This window comes from Schistocerca americana, chromosome 5, assembly GCF_021461395.2.
Source record: "Schistocerca americana isolate TAMUIC-IGC-003095 chromosome 5, iqSchAmer2.1, whole genome shotgun sequence".
Classification (NCBI taxonomy): Eukaryota; Metazoa; Arthropoda; class Insecta; order Orthoptera; family Acrididae; genus Schistocerca; species Schistocerca americana.
In genome coordinates, this window is record NC_060123.1 from 565,551,179 (window position 1) to 565,572,232 (window position 21,054).

The following is a 21,054-nucleotide window of genomic DNA, read 5'->3' on the forward strand; positions in this document are numbered from 1 at the left end:
ACTGCACAAAAATTTGCACTGGACTGGCAACTAAACATAATCTTAAAGAAACCGTTTTCTCGCGGGATGTGATGGCTGCACATAACACCGTATTCGTTTTAGTAATTATGGATGCAATTTGACGTAACAAATTAAAAAATGGTGCTTCGACTTCCTAAAATACTTATGAAACGCAGATTCCTCTTTCTCAAGCTTCTTGTGTAGTGTCTGAAATTCCCCTTCTGTACCACGTAATGACATTTTTGGGACAGACACTTTTTTTTCGTACGTCCGTCTTCCTTCTCTAAAATACAAGCCATCCCTGCGAGCTGCAAATTATTTCAGTCCAGTAAAAGTCATTTTCGTAATAATGTGGGCTCAAGCACCCACGTATTTAAGGTACCGCGTTGTATACCATCGTGCGGAGGTCGTAATTACCGTGAAAGAAATAGTCGAGAACAGCCATGAGAGTTGAGATCACATGACTTACATTGACTTGACGAGCCGTGATGTGGCGGACAGGTGCATTCCTTTTCGGATGTTATACAGGGTTATTACAAATGATTGAAGCGATTTCACAGCTGTACAATAACTTTATTATTTGAGATATTTTCACAATGCTTTGCACACACATACAAAAACTCAAAAAGTTTTTTTAGGCATTCACAAATGTTCGATATGTGCCCCTTTAGTGATTCGGCAGACATCAAGCCGATAATCAAGTTGCTCCCACACTCGGCGCAGCATGTCCCCATCAATGAGTTCGAAAGCATCGTTGATGCGAGCTCGCAGTTCTGGCACGTTTCTTGGTAGAGGAGGTTTAAACACTGAATCTTTCGCATAACCCCACAGAAAGAAATCGCATGGGGTTAAGTCGGGGGAGCGTGGAGGCCATGACGTGAATTGCTGATCATGATCTCCACCATGACCGATCCATCGGTTTTCCAATCTCCTGTTTAAGAAATGCCGAACATCATGATGGAAGTACGGTGGAGCACCATCGTGTTGAAAGATGAAGTCGGCGCTGTCGGTCTCCAGTTGTGGCATGAGCCAATTTTCCAGCATGTCCAGATACACGTGTCCTGTAACGTTTTTTTCGCAGAAGAAAAAGGGGCCGTAAACTTTAAACTGTGAGATTACACAAATCACGTTAACTTTTGGTGAATTGCGAATTTGCTGCACGAATGCGTGAGGATTCTCTACCGACCAGATTCGCACATTGTGTCTGTTCACTTCACCATTAAGAAAAAATGTTGCTTCATCACTGAAAACAAGTTTCGCACTGAACGCATCCTCTTCCATGAGCTGTTGCAACCGCGCCGAAAATTCAAAGCGTTTGACTTTGTCATCGGGTGTCAGGGCTTGTAGCAATTGTAAACGGTAAGGCTTCTGCTGTAGCCTTTTCCGTAAGATTTTCCAAATCGTCAGCTGTGGTACGTTTAGCTCCCTGCTTGCTTTATTCGTCGACTTCCGCGGGCTACGTGTGAAACTTGCCCGCACGCGTTCAACCAGTTCTTCGCTCACTGCAGGCCGACCCGTTGATTTCCCCTTACAGAGGCATCCAGAAGCTGTAAACTGCGCATACCATCGCCGAATGGAGTTAGCAGTTGGTGGATCTTTGTTGAACTTCCTCCTGAAGTGTCATTGCACTGTTATGACTGACTGATGTTAGTGCATTTCAAGCACGACATACGCTTTCTCGGCTCCTGTCGCCATTTTGTCTCACTGCGCTCTCGAGCGCTCTGGCGGCAGAAACCTGAAGCCGAACAAAACGTTATGAGTTTTTCTACGTATCTGTAGTGTGTCGTGACCATATGTCAATGAATGGAGCTACAGTGAATTTATGAAATCGCTTAAATCAATTGTTATAGCCCTGTACTACATTAAGGCATGTCCACATGATGCCTCTTTCCTCATGCGCAATTGCAGACGCATGGGAATTAAATGGCACGCACAAAAATTTGTCGAAAGAAGTCTTGTATGCATGGGCGTTCTCGTGTCCGCACCTTGCCTCATTGCGCAAGCAGTCTGCTATGAATCCTTTTCTTTGCTTGGGAGCTTGTGCTGCGTTTATTGTGCTGAAAATCTGAGAGAAAAAGAAAACGCAAAAGCGACTGCCGATAAAGAAGTATCTAAATAATATAGGCACGAGAAATACGAAGTGACGACGTTTCGTTTGCAAATTTCAGGAGGTCACAGCGAGATTTTAGATTTTCTGTTTGGGAAACTGCTGTGATAAAGATGGAAACAACATTTCGTTAGCTAGTAACCGACGACTGATATACCAGTTTGAGCTGTTTATTTCGCATTTAAAAACAAAGCATTTCAGTGATTATTTTGAAGCTATGAAATGTTTAAGGGATGTTCTTAGTAGTTATGAGAAGTTTAATTATGTTTAGGGCGTTATCGTATTTTATAAGAAAAGTTATTCACACAACTTTAACCGTAAAAGATTGTATGTAGATTAACACCCTTGGACTCAGGAAATTTGGGAATTTCATAGTCGCCAAACTACACTAGAACAGAGGTTGTGTCTTTCAGTTTGTATTTTTGGCATCATCAATGTCCTTCATTTCTATTTCTATTAGTTTGTTGAGGAGCTACAAGTAGCCCATCATGCCTTTTCTTCAGATGATTGGCACCGCAGTGGCTGTGCTATGCGATGTCATAGCATGAATATTCTTTCACAGTTTTCATATAAACTTTTCACAAATTTCAGGCTTACTCTTCTCTGCTTTCCTACTGCGAAACTTTCAGTATCTTATTCTTTACGGTAATATGATCGGGCACTTTTTGCCTATTACTTGACTCTCAGGGCACCTCATCTCAAATTTTGTTCAAATATCTTTGGATGGTGCATTCTACACAGCTTATTTTTGTCTATAATCATCTATAAATTTAAGCGTGCTTCCTCTGCAGTCAACAAACATTACTGAACATAAACTTCTTCCTCAACTCACTATACAATTAAACACACATGGACCCCAGCTGCCTGTCGTCTGCTAAAAAGACCAAAGATTCCTGTCAAAGGCGGGAAACAATGCGCTTAACGCATGGCCTCCATTTCCAGGAAGTTACGCATGCACAAACGCGCATGCAAACTTGCGAGGTTGGAAATTATTGAGCACGCGCGAAGTTGAACAGAAAAAAGTCATCACGTGGATGCTCCTTACATTATTAATATGTGAGAGTTCTGGAATTACTGAAAAGTCGACCACCGACTCCAGGAGGGGTAAGTACCCCTTCTTGACCCCCTCTCCCCCCTACACACACACACACACACACACACACACACACACACCTTGCGGACGCGTAAGGTAGCACACAGCGTACCTGCGAGTTTGCCTCTGGTGGTGAGGAGTCTCTCAACCGACAGCAGCGCCAACGCGGCCGACTGCGACAGCCGGAGGAACTGCCGTAGGAAGGCGAACAGCTGACAGCAGCCCGGCCCGAACAGCCACCTGCCGGACAACTCACTGTTAGCGCTCGGTTACCAGATGACATCTTTCAGAAAAAAAGAGGACATTTCTAGGTTCATACAAAAATGTGCAAAAGTGTTACAGGTTACTCGACATTTATCCAAGTAGCGCTAAGGTAAATTGTAATTTTTGCAACTACACTCTTATGTCATGAAAATATGCTGCACTTTATCATTCATTTGCAACTGAAACGTATATGATAAGTTCTATTTCATATCAGTTTATTTAATCGTACAATGTTACAATAATTTTTGCCAGACTTTGAAGTATACAAAATTAACAATCGTCGTTAGTAAACCAGTCATCTTCACCTGTATCATTATTCTCTGGAGTACTCAATCATCCACGTCATTGTACTCGAGACCAGGCAACATCTACATCTAAATGTACATGGTTACACTGCAGTTCACACTTAAGTGCCTGGCAGAGGGTTCATCGAACCATTTTCATACCACTTCTCACCTAAATCTTTCCGTTCGAGCTCTGATTTCTCTTATTTTATTTATGATGATCATTTCTCCCTACGTAGGTGAGTTTCAACAAAATATTTTCGCATTCGGAAGAGAAAGTTGGTGATTGAAATTTCGTAAATAGATCTCTCCGCAAAGAAGGCCGACTTTGTTTCAGTGACTGCCACCCCAACTCGTGTATCATATCAGTGACACTCTCACCCCTATTGCGCGATAACACGAAACGGGCTGCCCTTCTTTACACTTTTGCGATGTCCTCCGTTGATCCTACCTGGTAAGGCTTCGACACCGCGCAGCAATATTCCAGCAGAGGACGGACAAGAGTAATGTAGGCTGTCTCTTTAGAGGGTTTGTCGCATCTTCTAGGTGTTCTGCAAACAAATAGCAGTCTTTGTTTCGCCTTCCCCACAATATTATCTATGTGGTCTTTCCAATTTAAGTTGCTCGTAATTGTATATCCTAGGTATTTAGTCGAATTGACAGCCCTTAGATTTGTGCGATTTATCGTATACCCAAAAGTTATCGGATTTCTTTTAGTACCCATGTGGACGACCTCGCACTTTTCTTTGTTTAGTGCCAATTGCCACTTTCCGCACCATACAGAAATTCTGTCTGGATCATTTTGTAATTGGAATTGATCGTCTGATGATTTTACTAGACGGTAAATTACAGCATCATCTGCAAACAATCTAAGGGGGCTGCTCAGATTATCACCTACGTCATTTATGTAAATCAGGAACAGCAGAGGACCTGTGACACTACCTTGAGGAACCCCAGATATCACTTCTGTTCTACTCGATGATTTATCGTCTGTCACTAAGAACTGTGACCTCTCTGAGAGGAAATCACGAATCTAGTCACACAACTGACACAGTGGTCCATACGCACGCAATTTGATTAATAGTCACTTGTGAGGAAAGGTATCACAAGCGATGATGAACTGTGATCACTCCACCATCGTGTGATATTTGCATGAAATGCGGAAGGTGTAATGAATAGAACATTATCTAAGGCAAAAATCACAAAAATCAGTGGCCATCAGCCGCCATCAATTGACTCGTGAGCAAATCGACCATTGCTATCTTATTATTGGTGATGAGAAACTATGTCTTTATATGAAGATGGTATCTGTTCTTTCCGACATCTTCATATAGTTAATGCTAACCGGCCATTGACCTTCTTTTCTGTGCTGGACGCACACGCATTACCCGAACTCGTACGGGACTCAGTAAGATTGTCTGCCGCGAGTAATGAGTGTAATGGGCAGGCGCACTACGAATGTAGTGTGTGGACATTAACGCTGGGAATGTGGGTCTCACGGGGAGCGTGCAAGGGATAAATCCCTGCAGTCGCACTGTCTTCGGTGGCTAAGATGGATAGAGTGTCTGCCATCTAAGCAGGAGAACCCGGGTTCGAGTCCCGGTCAGGGCACACATTTTCAACTGTCCCCATTGATGTATATCAACGCCTATCGACAGCTTAGGTTCTTGATTGAATTATCATTTCACCTTGTCTTTATGTTAATACAAGGAAATGAAAGCAATGGTCGAGTCCAAACAAAGCAGCAACTCCATGTAAAAAGATCTGCACTCATCCACAAAACATAATGTCATACACATGGGTGTAACAGCAACGGTGTGGTGTGCCACGAATTGCCTCTCGGACGTATAACCATCACTGCTGGCATTTATTGTCAACAACTAGGATGTGTTGCGGACGAGTCCAAGAATAACGACCAGGAAGACTGCGTGAAGTGATGCTGAAACGTCCCCTTAGAAAAATTAATGAATTAGTGTGCTGATAAACCTCTTACATTATTTGATTTTCAAACAGCTGAGCAGAACTGAACGTACTCAGACATTTCGCTCTTTACCTATTCTGATCAACACTAAACTGACACACAATATTTTTAGCGCAACGCAATCTGACTTACAAAAGAATGGCCCTGACTAACATTAACCTATACCTTTTACAAATCACTTACCTCACAAAAATCTTAGTTACTCGAACTACTGCAATACAGCAAGCGCCACCACTGCCAGCTAAATAAAAGATTCAAACTACTGAAGGCACTAACTACAGGGTTATTACAAATGATTGAAGCGATTTCACAGCTCTACAATAACTTTATTATTTGAGATATTTTCACAATGCTTTGCACACACATACAAAAACTCAAAAAGTTTTTTTAGGCATTCACAAATGTTCGATATGTGCCCCTTTAGTGATTCGGCAGACATCAAGCCGATAATCAAGTTACTCCCACACTCGGCGCAGCATGTCCCCATCGATGAGTTCGAAAGCATCGTTGATGCGAGCTCGCAGTTCTGGCACGTTTCTTGGTAGAGGAGGTTTAAACACTGAATCTTTCACATAACCCCACAGAAAGAAATCGCATGGGGTTGTCGGGAGAGCGTGGAGGCCATGACATGAATTGCTGATCATGATCTCCACCACGACCGATCCATCGGTTTTCCAATCTCCTGTTTAAGAAATGCCGAACATCATGATGGAAGTGCGGTGGAGCACCATCCTGTTGAAAGATGAAGTCGGCGCTGTCGGTCTCCAGTTGTGGCATGAGCCAATTTTCCAGCATGTCCAGATACACGTGTCCTGTAACGTTTTCTTTCGCAGAAGAAAAAGGGACCGTAAACTTTAAACCATGAGATTGCACAAAACACGTTAACTTTTGGTGAATTGCGATTCTCCACCGCCTAGATTCGCACATTGTGTCTGTTCACTTCACCATTAAGAAAAAATGTTGCTTCGTCACTGAAAACAAGTTTCCACTGAGCGCATCCTCTTCCATGAGCTGTTGCCACCGCGCCAAAAATTCAAAGCGTTTGACTTTGTCATCGGGTGTCAGGGCTTGTAGCAATTGTAAACGGTAAGGCTTCTGCTTTAGCCTTTTCCGTAAGATTTTCCAAACCGTCGGCTGTGGTACGTTTAGCTTCCTGCTTGCTTTATTCGTCGACTTCCGCGGGCTACGCGTGAAACTTGCCCGCACGCGTTCAACCGTTTCTTCGCTCACTGCAGGCCGATCCATTGATTTCCCCTTACAGAGGCATCCAGAAGCTTTAAACTGCGCATACCATCGCCGAATGGAGTTAGCAGTTGGTGGCTCTTTGTTGAACTTCGTCCTGAAGTGTCGTTGCACTGTTATGACTGACTGATGTGAATGCATTTCAAGCACGACGTACGCTTTCTCGGCTCCTGTCGCCATTTTGTCTCACTGCGCTCTCGAGCGCTCTGGCGGCGGAAACCTGAAGTGCGACTTCAGCCGAACAAAACTTTATGAGTTTTTCTACGTATCTGTAGTGTGTCGTGACCATATGTCAATGAATGGAGCTACAGTGAATTTATGAAATCGCTTCAATCATTTGTAATGGCCCTGTACTAATATGCATAGTTAGCAAATAGAAGATTTTGATAGAGAACAAGCAATGTATTTACCTCAATAGTGTTCAAAAGTCATAATATATATACCAGTTCATGGTATCCAGTCTTACAAATTTACTGTCTCTGATGGACACACGTCCAGATCATCCGCTCTCAAAACTCTGCCATCTCTCTCCCCACATCCACCACTGCTGGCGGCTCACCTCCAGCTGCGCAACCCTACGCGCTGTTAACAGCCAGCTGCCCGACACTACAATAGCATATACTCCAACAATGCAAACCAACCACAGCCTTCACACAACACAGTCAGTGATTTTCATATCGAGCGCTACGTGGCGTTATCAACCTAAAAACCTAAACAGCCTGCTTACAATGCTACTCCACGATAACGCCTGCCGGCATTCTGCTGGGGTGATAAAAAACTTTATACAGGAGTTCGGTTCGGGAGTCACTCCTCACGCACCTTATTCGCCTGACCATGCGCCCTCAGATTTTCAACCTTTCTGCTCTCTATCGAATAGCCGTCGAGGAACTTCCTTTCCGGATGAAAATGCGCTGCAAAAATGGTCGACGAATTCCTCGGCTCAAAACTACTTGATTTCCATAGTTTCGGAATTGAAAAATTACCCAGTGTTGGCAGACTGTTGTAAATAGTGAAGGACAATATTATTATTGATGACTTAAGTCTCTGATATGTTTACCTGTCGTGTTTATTAAAGTTATGGGAAAAACGCTACAAACTTGTGCACCAATGTAGTACAAATCGGTGTCGGAAAGCTTCTAAGCTGAGATAGATTGTGCATTCTCTGTGTTACAATTACGCAAACTTGCATACAAAATGTATTGACAAATCCGATAGTTGCCATCGCCTCACAAGGGTCAGTTGACAGTGGTACTGCCAATACGAACTCCCGCGAACTGCACTTAATTTTGTACTATTCTACAGAAACCCTTCTGTCTGTATTTGCATCGTAGGCGCCCGACGCATGTGACGTTCCAGCTCCGAGGTGATGCACGAGCTGATATTTTTTTGTTCCACTGTGTCAAGTGCGCGCTGCGAGTTATGCCACCGATCGCGTTGTACACACTTTGAACCCAGCAGCAATCAAGCTCTGTTAGTTGTCTATGGCAGTTGGGCTATTATGCGTCAGGATGGATATCTAACAGTTTAAATTCCTCGCACATCAATGCCACGACGAATCACCGACATCATTAGGGCAGAAGTGGCTGCTTCTCGTTTGTGACCAAATTTCTGATTAGTATACGTGTGACCTCCATTCATCTAGGTCTTGTGCTTCCTTGCAACGGTTTAGTTCGTGACGATCGGACTTGGTTAAGGACTGGTTAACAGAGAGAACAGGCTTCTTTAATCATAAAGCAGCTTAAATTAAAAATGTTTAATGTCCACACCAAACTGAATTAACACTAGTTTCCGAACACCTAAGCAAAATGTAACTCTCATCATAGACATAATTTTCCAATCTAAATAAATACGTTAGCGGCAACATGGTAGTTACTGCGCTGTTTTTGTGCAATACACAAAAAAATATGTTTGTGCCCTGATTAATGTAAATACGAAAAATGGTAGCAACAACAGACAGAATAGAAAGTAAGTACATACAACAAATAATATATCGTAAATATGCATCTCGCGAAGTGTAGTAGTTAGACAAATTGCTCTTTTTCACACGGTAGCTTTAGCATGTAAATTGAAGTCGATGTTTTTATTGGTGTAGTAACTGAAGATTAAATATGTATTGTGTCGAATGAAGATGGATGAAAGCCCAAAATGCGTATTGGCATAAATAAAAATAAAAAAATATCTGGTTGCTATATATCTTAAAATAACACAATTCACAGCCACGGAGCTAACAACCAATAACATTGATAAATTAACGTAAATGTGACTGAGTTGCCTAAAACATGAAACGTGTCTCTTTACTTGACAAATATTATTGTTCCTCAAATTTAAGTGAAGAATGTTGCTCTCAAAGGATTTCAGCACAAACAAATTTTACGTCGTTTTTCAAGTTCGTATGTAACACTTTTCCTAACAATGCCCAGACTCAACTATGCTCATTTTAACCATGAAATTCATGTCCACTTTGACATTGAAGCTTGCCACTGTTGTGTTGCTCATCCAAATTCATCTATCATACTATAACTGTTCACGGTAATCTTTATAACTGTTGAAACAATAATTTATATATTCCGCCAACGGTTGCTGCTGTCCAGCAATGTCGATACTGTTTTCTGCATTAATTTCGTGTGCAATTACGTGCATCAAATGGTTCAAATGGCTCTGAGCACTATGGGACTCAACTGCTGTGGTCATAAGTCCCCTAGAACTTAGAACTACTTAAACCTAACTAACCTAAGGACAGCACACAACACCCAGCCATCACGAGGCAGAGAAAATCCCTGACCCCGCCGGGAATCGAACCCGGGAACCCGGGCGTGGGAAGCGAGAACGCTACCGCACGACCACGAGATGCGGGCTACGTGCATCCTCCGCGAATAAAGAGAATGATTATTCACTATTGCCCTACTAATGGACGAAGAACTTCCAGACTCATATTCCATCACATTATCAAACCGTTCAAATAATTTTTGGTTGGACACAGTTGCACGCGAACGTTCCACGGCAAACCAGTACAACAGGTCTCTCCTTGCATTCTGGCGCGTGACTTGTAGCGCTTGGGCATTGTTGAATACAACAGCAAGACAGTGCCTCTTCCGAAAAAAAGTCGCTTTCAGATCCGAAAGTGTCAGAGAACCAGCGCTGCGTAAGGGTACGATTTACTACGTCATACTACTATTGAGAGTAGTACCTCTTACATAATGAACTTCTTTGTTCAAAGACAGCCGTTACTCTTTTGTACCAAGTGTCAATTACATGCCGCATTTTTTACGACATTTCTGTGTGTTACGGTCATTATTATGAAATTATTCAGTTTTAGAAAACACGATAGAAATATCACTTTTAGGGTGACCAGACGTCCGGATTAATCCGGACATGTCCTCCTTTTTAGCTCTTTGTCCGGGGTCCGGGCGGATTTTTACAGTGTCCGGCTCTTTCGCAAAGTTGAGCGTAATACAGTTAAATTTACAATTCGTCCCGTTCTATTGCTCTTTTCTTAAATACTTTAACTATTGGCATAGCCTTCGTGATAAACTCGCACGAAGGCGGTGTTAGTAGGTGGCACCAGGATCGTCGATGTTATGGTTGATCTACCTATAAGCGAATGCAAATATCGATTATTTAAAATTTTTGTTTCGTATCCTTACTTTGTAGTGGCTTGGCTTCCTGTAGTGCACGTGTGATTTGTGAGTGTAATTTTTAACCGATTGAGTTACGTAAAATATTTGGCTGTGCCTAAACAAAAGTGTAAACTTTCTGATGTCCTTTCCTGCAAATATCCGGCTTTAAGAAAGGGAGATATGAATTTGAAACGGAATGTAAGATGTGTGGAGCTGGAACGTACGTCTCAGTGGCCAATAAAGGTAAGAAATAACTCGACAGATTAACTGTCATGCTTTTATTTCATTGTTTCATAGTCATTCAATTTATTTGTATTCGGAAGGTTAAAGTGCAGTTTACATGTCAGCTGCTGCTTGAATTTTAGATGTTGGTAGCGGTGCGTCAAATGAACGGAGGTGAATGGTCTTACGTTTTTCGCTTTGTAAACAATTCCGTGTTGTTGACATAGCAAAACAATTGACGCCACACTGTCACCACAATCAATGTTTTTAATTTTTTTTATATTACTCAGTCAACCACCACCTGACCATCAGTAACAATTAACTACTAGTTTTGCCGGGAATTCCCGGCAGTCACGTGACTTGTCCAAAGCTGACGGGTGGTATCCTCATCTGCAGTTGACTCGTTTGATAGGTCCTCTTTTTTTTCCTTTGCTTCCTTTTTGAAGCTGTTTGTCGTCCTCTTTTAACAGTGGCATCTGGTCACCCAAATCATTTTTCATGTTAGAAACACTTCTGCTTCTGCTCAACGTGGCGCAGTCCTGCACGAAACGTGAGTTCAATGTGATTGCGTGAGATCCAAATCTTGGCAAGTGCTTAGCTCTCGCTGGGACGCAACGAAAAGACAGTTCTCTGGGCTCTATTGTGATGAGCAATGAAACTTTAGTAGTTCACCTCGTAACTAACAATAAGCAAAAATAGTAGAATGGCGACGTCATTGCCCCTGGAATGGCTCTCCCGCGCATCCCCCCCCCCCCCCTCCCACACACGCACAGACAGACATATTAAGTCAAAAGCCAATTTCTCGCCGAAGTATCATGACAACGAATTTGTGCCCCAAGAACACATAATCGTTGCCGACATCTGGAATGAAATATTACAATAATTTCGACTACTTACCTATTCAGTCACGTGGTTCGATAGTATGTAGAGCGATGCCAACGTTGCACTAATGAATTAGCGTACCTAACAGACGCTTCGGAGGGGCGACCGGAGACTGCTGAACATCAGCTCCTATTCAGCCCGACGCTACAAAGGGCATTTTGACATACTCGGACTGTGATGTGGGTATGAAGAATGAGCCCTGTCATATTAAAGAAAGACGCATCTAAGCGCACGTGATGGCTTTCATACACTATCTGAGATCTTGATGATGACAGAATCGTTGAAGAAAGGAAAGACAAGTTTGCCGTCATCCGCAGCAAGCACAGAAATATTTATCTTGTAAATAAAAGTCGCCTGTTTCATGTAGCATTTCATTTTATTTGTCCCGGGTTCGTTTCATCTTTCACTTTAAGGCATCTTTATGGAATCTGGAATGACACAGTTTGTTTTGATATCGATATTCGTAAATTATAAAAGAGTTTACGCCTTGTTTTTTACATAAATAACTGATTACTGTAGGCCTACTTACAGTTATTCGAGATTTTCGCTGCATCTGCATTTCCTCTCATATGCTCAAATGTTAGAGGTCGCACTATAACATCACTTATGCAACATAAGCACATTTTCATTTTACTAACGTTTTTTTTCAGAACTTTCATGTTCTTAGAGCTAACTGCTGCATTGCATTATTAATCTTCTGTCACTAGTTTAAATGTTTTATCGAAAAGTTTTCTGCCTGCTCTTTCAGTTTGGTTTGTTTAAGTACCTGTTGCCAATCTAATGAAGTATATGCTGTTTGCTTTATGTGTGTGTTGCGGGTGGGGTGTGCATGTATCGGTGGTTATTCACGACGAATTCTAGAAAGCTGAACATAAATGTAATAGTTGTCACAGATTGATTGAAAATTTTCGTGTTGAGCTGATTTGAGCTTTTGTTTAAATGTTTTGTGGAGGGGTTCATGGACGAGTGAGTGGAAAAGGGTTGCGTGGTGTCATTATGATAATAATCCTCTGTTGGAGTGTTACTCTATCATGTTGTCTATTAATGTAAACAGTGCGTTGTTTGTCATGTGTACTTGACCATTCAACAGAGTACACAGTGACATACAAACACAAGCTCACACATAAAATCAGCAACATTTTCTGAAGACAGGGCATAAACATAGCATCCACAACAGTCAATACTATCCAAAAATACATCCCAAAGCCGACAAAAGACATAGACGTATACCAGAAAGAGGTATGTATCGACCACAGTGTAACAATTGTAATAGCAGATACATACGACAAACAGGCAGATCGTTTGATGTCTGACTCAGAAAACATATGAGAGGATGAAAGTAGGGGATAAAGCACTCCGTTTTTGCAGAACTGCTAAGGGAACACAATCACAAACCAACGTCTAGAGAAGAAGACATGAAAATAATTAGAATCAACAATAAAAACACCTCCTAACCCTGTAAGAAAACTACCACATACAAAAAACACCACATGTTGAATGATCAGTTACACATGACATACAACCCACCATTTGCATCGATAGATAAAATAATAGACTCACATTCCAACAGAGGATTATTACCATAATATACTGCCCAAGTACTTGCCACTGACTCGTGCATGAACCCCTCCACAAAAATTTAAACCCAAACTCAAATTAGCTGATCACTGAAACATTCAACCACTCTCCGACAGTTATTACATTCATATTCAACCTTCTACAAGTCGCTCTGCATAACCAATGACACATCTACCAACCCACTCACACACACACACACAAACACACACACACACACACACACACACACACACACACACACACACACACACGTCATACATATGTTCTCTCTCTCCCTCTCTCTCTCTCTCTCTCTCTCAGACACAAGATGTTAGTTTTTAGCATATACTTCGTTAAGGTGGCAACATGTGCGTAAACAAACTGTTGTAATTAGGTATAAGTGCAACACAACCATTAGATTAAACACAACTTTATTCCACAGAAGCGTTAACAACCTGAACACAGTATTGAAGTAACATTCAGCAGGAACCAATTATGTCCACAATAGCTCTAGAAATGCACATAGAGCTCTGAGGTTGAGGCTAGCTTAAATAGACTGGGCCTGTGGCAGGCTTTGACGATGACTTCTCTCTCTTTCTCTCTCTCTCACACACACAAACACACACACGGCTGAGGTGCCCTCTGCGGTCGACGTAACACTGCTACGTGTGTGGCCTTTTGAAAGTACATGCACGCGTCACTGCATCCCTCCTCTCTGAGGCGGTTCTTGAGACGTCCATATTGTTCACTGAGCTCTGGCTAAGATGGCGTGCTGCAGCAGGAGCGTATGGTCTGTAGTGCTTTAGGAGCAGACACGTACTGCACCCGCCTTCCTGTGTCAAACCATACGGCAAGACTTGCAAGTGCAAAGCTGAGGCCATTTCCATGTCGACATCGGGCATTGGCTCTGGTGATGGTACTCGTGGTGCTGATGATACTGGTATTAGTAGTTTTTCAGGAATGGGTGACAGAATCCCTGATGATGATGTCGGAAACAATAGAGTTTCTGCTGCTTTGGCCACCAAGGACAGCTGCCTCACCCACATTGGAGTGGAGAACTGGTAGCAACAGGTGATCTGATGCCAGATGTGGATGGGTTTGAAGGCATTGGTGTGACATCAGCTGTCCATGCGAAGGCGAAGCTGAACATGGTGCCTTGAACAGAGGCATGTTGCAGAGACGCCGCTCCGGCAACGGGCGGTGACAGGTGTAACCCATTTAGGGCCCCAGACAGCCACAACTAGCCGAAAGAGGCATGGCAACTGGACGGGTTGATGTCCAGGTGGAGGACGCAAAAGGTGTAGCAGCGTCCTCGGATGGCGCCTGTGGAGTAGCACCACCAGGCTCTTCTCGCCGAACGGCGTGAATCCATACGAGGAGAGAAACCAATCTAAGGCAATGTCGAATGAAGAGTTCGCAACATACTTTTTCATCTGAGTTTTGAAAGATTGCACTGGTCTTCCACGGTAGGATGAGGATGTGATGGATACCAAAGGAATAAAAAAAATGGCGAAACTCTTGCGATGAAAATTGTGGACGATTATCGGACACTAACGTTGTGGACGAATCTTAAAGTGAAAAACTTTTGGACAGGATTGCGATGGTATCAGTTGTGGATGTGGAAACTGTGAACAACGTATGGAATACGAGAATATGCGTCAACGACCAACAGCCAATGAGCGTTGAGAAAGGGGCCAGCAAAGTCTACATGTATACGGTCGCATGCATGCAACGACGTAGACCAAGGCGACAACAACGCCTGGGGAGCTGCTTGATGCGTCGCGCACTGTGTACAGGAGGCAATCAAGTGGGTAACATTATGGTCCTATTCGGGTCAAAACGTGTCAACGGGCCAATACTTTGTGTGTGATACACCCTTTGATCTGTGTTGTATCCGTAATTGGAGAAACAACAAATAACGATTGGCGTGAGTTTCAAATTCTGTTTATTGCCAACAGTTCCACAATACTAACACAACTTTGTGCTTGATCAAGAGCAGCGACTGAGCTGCAGAGTGCAAGTCCGGTATGGTAAACAGTCGTAGCTCAGTGTAGCGTCGTTCCTGGGTGCGAAGTCAACGTAGCAAGTAGGTAGCCCGACACGAGACTGCCAGGCGTGTTTTTTTTTCTTTATTGTTATTTTAAAACCTGTACAACAGGCAGGCTGTCAGCAGCATTCTACGCTGCTCTTCAGCCATAGAATAGACAATGAGAAAACAACAGAAAGAATACACATAAGTTACAGAACGGTGGGTAATAAAACAGTAGACGCATAAAGACAAACACGGAGCTGTTCACACTCGACGATAATCCACACTTCAAACTGTTGTCACGACGCACTAACACTGAAGATGGCGATGGCACAGGTGAACGATGGAGTGTGACTGTGAACACTGAAAACTAAACACGACGACACACACGAGACACTGATGGCGATGATCTCCGGCGCGCGAATGTCCACTTAGCGTGTGCGAGTCCGAGGACCTGCCAAGAGGGGAAGAAGGGGAAGGTGGGGGAGAGGGGAGAACAAAGATGCCAATGGCTGAGGAGATGGGGGGAGGAAGAGAGGGACAGGGGAGGGGAGGCCCGGGGGAGGAGTGAGGAGAAATGGAGGAGGGAGGGAAGAGGGAGAGAAGGGTGGGAGGGTGCCCAAAGGAGCAAAAAGAGGAAGAGGGAGGGAGGATCAAAGTTGGTAGGAGGGGTAGATGGAGGGGAGTAGAGCATCATCAGGGAGAGGGAGCTGGCGAAAGCCACCTTGGGAGAGGGTAAGGAGGGTGGAGAGATGGAGACCGGGTGGGATGTGGGAATACAGGCTCGGCAGTGGGCGGGGGTGGGAGAGGATGGGTGAGGCAAGCGGGTGAGGAGGATCGAGTTTGCGGGAGGTGTATGGGATCCGTATCCTTTCAAGGAAAAGGAGGAGGTGGGGGAAGGGGATGAGATCGTACAGGATCCGTGTGGGGGAGGGGAGACGGATGCGATAGGCGAGGCGGAGAGCATGGCGTTCGAGGATTTGGAGGGATTTATAAAAGGTAGGGGAGGGGGGCAGAGATCCAGGCCGGATGGGCATAACAAAGGATAGGGCAGATGAGGGATTTATAGGTGTGGAGGATGGTGGAGGGGTCCAGACCCCACGTACGGCCAGAAAGGAGCTCGAGGAGACAGAGTCGGGAGCGTGCCTTGGGTTGGATTGTCCGGAGACGGGGAGTCCAAGAGAGGCGACGGTCGAGGGTGACGCCAAGGTACTTAAGGGTGGGAGTGAGGGCGATAGGATGGCCATAGATGGTGAGATAGAAATCAAGGAGGCGGAAGGAAGGGGTGGTTTTGCCTACAGTGATCGCCTGGGTTTTGGAGGGATTGACCTTGAGCAACCACTGGTTGCACCAAGCGGTGATCCGATCAAGATGGGATTGGAGAAGGTGTTGGGAGCGCTGCAGGGTGGGGGCAAGGGCAAGGAAGGCGGTGTCATCGGCAAACTGGAGAAGGGGGATGGGGGGGTGACGGCGGCGGCATGTCCGCCGTGTACAAAAGGTACAGAAGGGGGGAGAGGACGGAGCCTTGGGGTACACCGGTGGAGGGGAAAAAGGTGTAGGAATCCGTGTTATGGATGGTGACGTAGGAAGGACGGTGGGAGAGAAAGGAGCCGATCAGACGGACGTAGTTAATGGGAAGGGCGAAGGTTTGGAGCTTGAAGAGGAGACCGGAATGCCATACGCGGTCATAAGCACGTTCGAGGTCCAGGGAGAGGAATATTGCGGAACGACGGGAATTAAGCTGGTCGGAAAGGAGATGAGTGAGGTGAAGGAGAAGGTCGTCGGATGAGAAGGACGGCCGAAAGCCACACTGGGTAACGGGAAGGAGGGCAGTGCTGGCGGAGATGCTGTTAGATGCGTCGGGTGAGGATGGATTCCAGGACCTTGCTGAAGACCGAGGTAAGGCTGATGGGACGGTAGGAGGAGACGACGGACGGCGGTTTGCCAGGTTTAAGGAACATCAGGATACGGGAGTTTCCCACAGGTCGGGGTAGTAAGCGGAGGACAGGACTACATTGTAGAGCCTGGCCAGAGTGGAGAGGAAAGAGACAGGAGCTTCACGAAAGTGACGGTAGGTGACACTATCGTGGCCAGGAGCGGTGTTGCGTTTAGCGCGGAGTGTAGCAATGAGCCAGGCGTGGCGGCGTATGCGGCTATATAGTGCGAGTGGCGGAGGAATATGCCCGCCGTAACTGAGTCCGCTTGTCGTGTCCTGTTATGATTGGGGGCGCGGCCTCACGTAACTGTCTCTCGGGAGGGCGCCGGCCGAGGTTGCCATGACAGTGCGGAGGCACTCAGTGTGTGAGGCCCGCGCCTGCGCTGTACAGCTGTGCAGAGCTGCGCATAAGCGGGGCGTGCCGGCCGTTGGCGGTATGAGGTAAAGACCGCGGCCACGCAGCTGTAGGCGCCACGGTGTGGGCATTGACTATACCACACTCTGCATGTAATAAACGGAGAACCCCCAACGAAGCACTGAGGGGATCACCACCCAAGTGGTCCCGTGGTCCGCGTCTAAAAGCAAGGCACCATCCACAACAGAGAATCAATGTTGAAAGGTGTGATAATTATGGAAGGGATCGGACGCATGGGAAGATGGTGATTCCGGCCAACCATGTTGTACGAATGTTATGACTTTTCGCAAAACGGTGTCCAACGCTACAGCTTTCATGATCCTTGTGTTAGTGACAGGAAAACCATCAACTGTCTGCGACATCAATGAGAAAATAGAGCAATTCCTCTTGATCAAATACTGGGTCCCGACCGGCAGTCAGGTGGGACAAGGCATCGGCATTTGCGAGTTGATTTGTAGGGTGGAAATGAATCTCTTAGTCGTAACGCGAAAGGAAAAGAGCCCAACGTTGAATGCAATGTGACGGTTTATCTGATAATGCCGCTGAAGGACTGAATAAGGAAACCAGTGGTTTGTGATCGCTGACAAGGCGGAATTTGGTACCAAGTACCATTTCTTCACTGCATATACAATGGCCAAAGCTTCTTTTTCTATCTGAGAGTACCTAGTCCGAGCAGGAGACAGAATTTTTAAGGCATAAGCAATAGACTGCTCAGAGCCAACGGGATATCTATGAGCCAGCACTCCCTCCGACCCGTACTGTGAAGCTTCCGTCGCGAGGACAAGTGGTTGATACGTCACTAAGCAGGGCGCAGACTGTAACATGGTCTTAAGGGTGGAAAACGAGGTTTCACAAGCCGGTGACCAGCGAAACTGAGTCCCTCTGTGCAGCAATGCACAAACCAGCTGTGCGATTGTCGCTGGCCCAGGCAAAAATTTGTGGTAGTATGTGAATGCCCAGAAAAACCTGAAGTTCTTTAAGTGACGTAGGACGTGGAAGCTACAGAGTGGCAGAAACATACTGACACAGGCATCTGTAACACTCGCGAGAAACTTCAAACCCACGGTAAATGATAGAAGGTTGAAGAAATTGACATTTTTCTAAATTACTCTTCAATCCGGCCGCTTGGGGGACAGAAGAAAGGGTACAGAAGTGATGTAAATGTTCCTCAGTGAAGGATCCAGAACTACAATGCCGTCCAAATACTTTGCACAACCCGGCAGAGACGCTGTAAGTCGTTCCAGAGACCGTTCGATAATATCGGGAGCGCTGGCGACTCCAAAAGGTAACCGGAAGTATCGATACAGTCAACTAACATACGTTGTGACTGTCTCTAAAGGGAATTTTAAATAGGCATCGGACAAGTCAGTTTTTTGAGAAATATTGACCACCTGATAAATTTGCAGAGTGTTCCTCCGGACACGGTATCGGGTATTTATCCACTGTACAGTGTGCGCTCACAGACACTTTAAAATCGCCGCAGAGGCGTAACGGGCACTACGGTTTCTTTACTATAGCTAAGAAGATAGACCATTCACTTTATGTAATAGGCAGAACAACGACGGATTCCGTGAAGCGATCTAGTTCCTTTTTCATTTGTTCCCTGAGTACCACTGGAACCGGACGGGTCCGGAAAAAGCGAGGCCGAGCAGAAGGTTTCATGGTAGCGCGCGCTTGCAATTTTTGGCACACCCTAGTACAAGAGAGAAAAAAGAGGAAAACTGAGAACATAATGCAACTGTGTATACGCCACATGTTCAGGCACTAAATTCACGTCATCTGAAATGGTAAAACCAAACCACTTAAAAGCATCTAATCTGAAAATTCTACTTATGTGCGTTATCTACAATAAGAAATGAGAGTGACTGGAATGCTGACTTGTAGTTCACTGGAGCAGAGAATTGGGCGAGAATAGGAGTAATCTGCTTTTTGTAGTTTACTAACTTTAGTGACACAGGGAGAAGCGAAGGTGAGCTCAAATCCATATAAGTTTGAGAGTTTAACAAGGTTACCGCAGCTCCTGTAGCCACCTGCATGTGCAGAACTTTATGAAAAACCATAAAATAAATGAAAAGCGTGTTTGGAGCAACAGAAATAGTCGATACAACGTCCATATCCGCATCAGGATCGTTGTGCTGAATTTTTGCATTACAAGCAGAAGCAATGTGATCTTTTCTGTTGCAATTACGAAAGGTAGCCCAGCGTTTTGGGCAGTATGGGCGCTCGTGATTAATGAAATAGTAAGGTCAGGACGGGAGCGTGTAACGCATTCGTTGTTGTTTACCGGGCTGTTTACTTTATTGGTGCAGGTGGTGCTGGGAGCGAGTCCGGCCGCCTTAGCGCTGTGGTCGTGTGCGGACCACCACAACCGTGTCTTCCCCTCGTGAACTGTCTGAAGCTTGGTGTGGAGGGGAGGGTTGGACTGCTGGTATCTCACACCTTGACTCAATTTGGTTACCCGCTGTTCGCGACATCTCGAACGACTGAGCCGTAGCGGAAACCTCGGAGAGGGTTGGGTTTTCACACTGGAGGGCACGCTCTCGCATCTCACCATCCGGAGTTAAACGAATCATAGCATCCCTCACCGTCTGATCCGCATACGGCTGTTTATGCACATTGGACACAAAATGACAACGACGACTTATTTTGCGCTAGGCGTATCTCCACAGATTTTTTAATTACTGAATCCCAAAAAGCTTTCACTGGGGCCCAAATTTTCGTGGCAGGAAAATCCATAGCATGTCTTATGGTAATACAGTGCTCAGCTACGGCCAACTTATAAATCGTGATGGCGGTTTTCAACTGGACAAGGCTTGGGACCCGGTGATCTCTCTAATTTCCTCTGAGAGAAGACAGTTTATTCATAATGACACGTCTGGCGACATCTGACGTCTGTTTTTAGCGACTCGAGCGCGCATTCCGACAGAGGGCGGACATGTAGTTTTCACCTTTACGCATGCGCCTGCACTCCACACGTAGAACAGCAGCTCCAGGGGGCGCGGATTTCGATAGAGGACGCTCCTGTGACGGAGGCCAATGCGCATGCGTTTTCGCGCCGGGTTTTTGCTATAAAGTTGACTACGGGAACTTGCAGTCTCCAGTGACGGACACTCAACTGAAAATAGCTGGACGATTGCCAGCAGAAATATCGTGGCAAGAAGTCAACGTGATCCGGCTGCAATCCCGAAATCTCATCGAACATTCAGTAAGCCGGGAAAACTTCAAGAATCACGAGGTGAATCCACTTTCAAGAAAACTTCAAGAATCACGAGGTGAATCCACTTTCAATGTTCATATCACGGTAAATTGTCTCTTTACTGATCAGAGTCCACATAACTAGTGTATGAACTTGTGTTGCTCTTTAATATGTGCTAATACAGGTGTTGTACAAGTGTCATTGTGGGAGCTTTTCAAAAGACGATATC

At 45.0% G+C, this 21,054-nt stretch overlaps 1 protein-coding gene across 1 annotated transcript in view; it reads right to left on the reverse strand.

Moving 5' to 3' along the window:
• The window catches only part of LOC124615984 (visual pigment-like receptor peropsin), a 173,328-nt gene that overhangs the window by 122,317 nt on the left and 29,957 nt on the right, over positions 1-21,054 (reverse strand). The window contains exon 3 of the mRNA XM_047144193.1: positions 3,313-3,440. Within this exon, the coding sequence (XP_047000149.1) occupies positions 3,313-3,440 (128 nt within the window). The remainder of the gene's footprint in view (positions 1-3,312; positions 3,441-21,054) is intronic.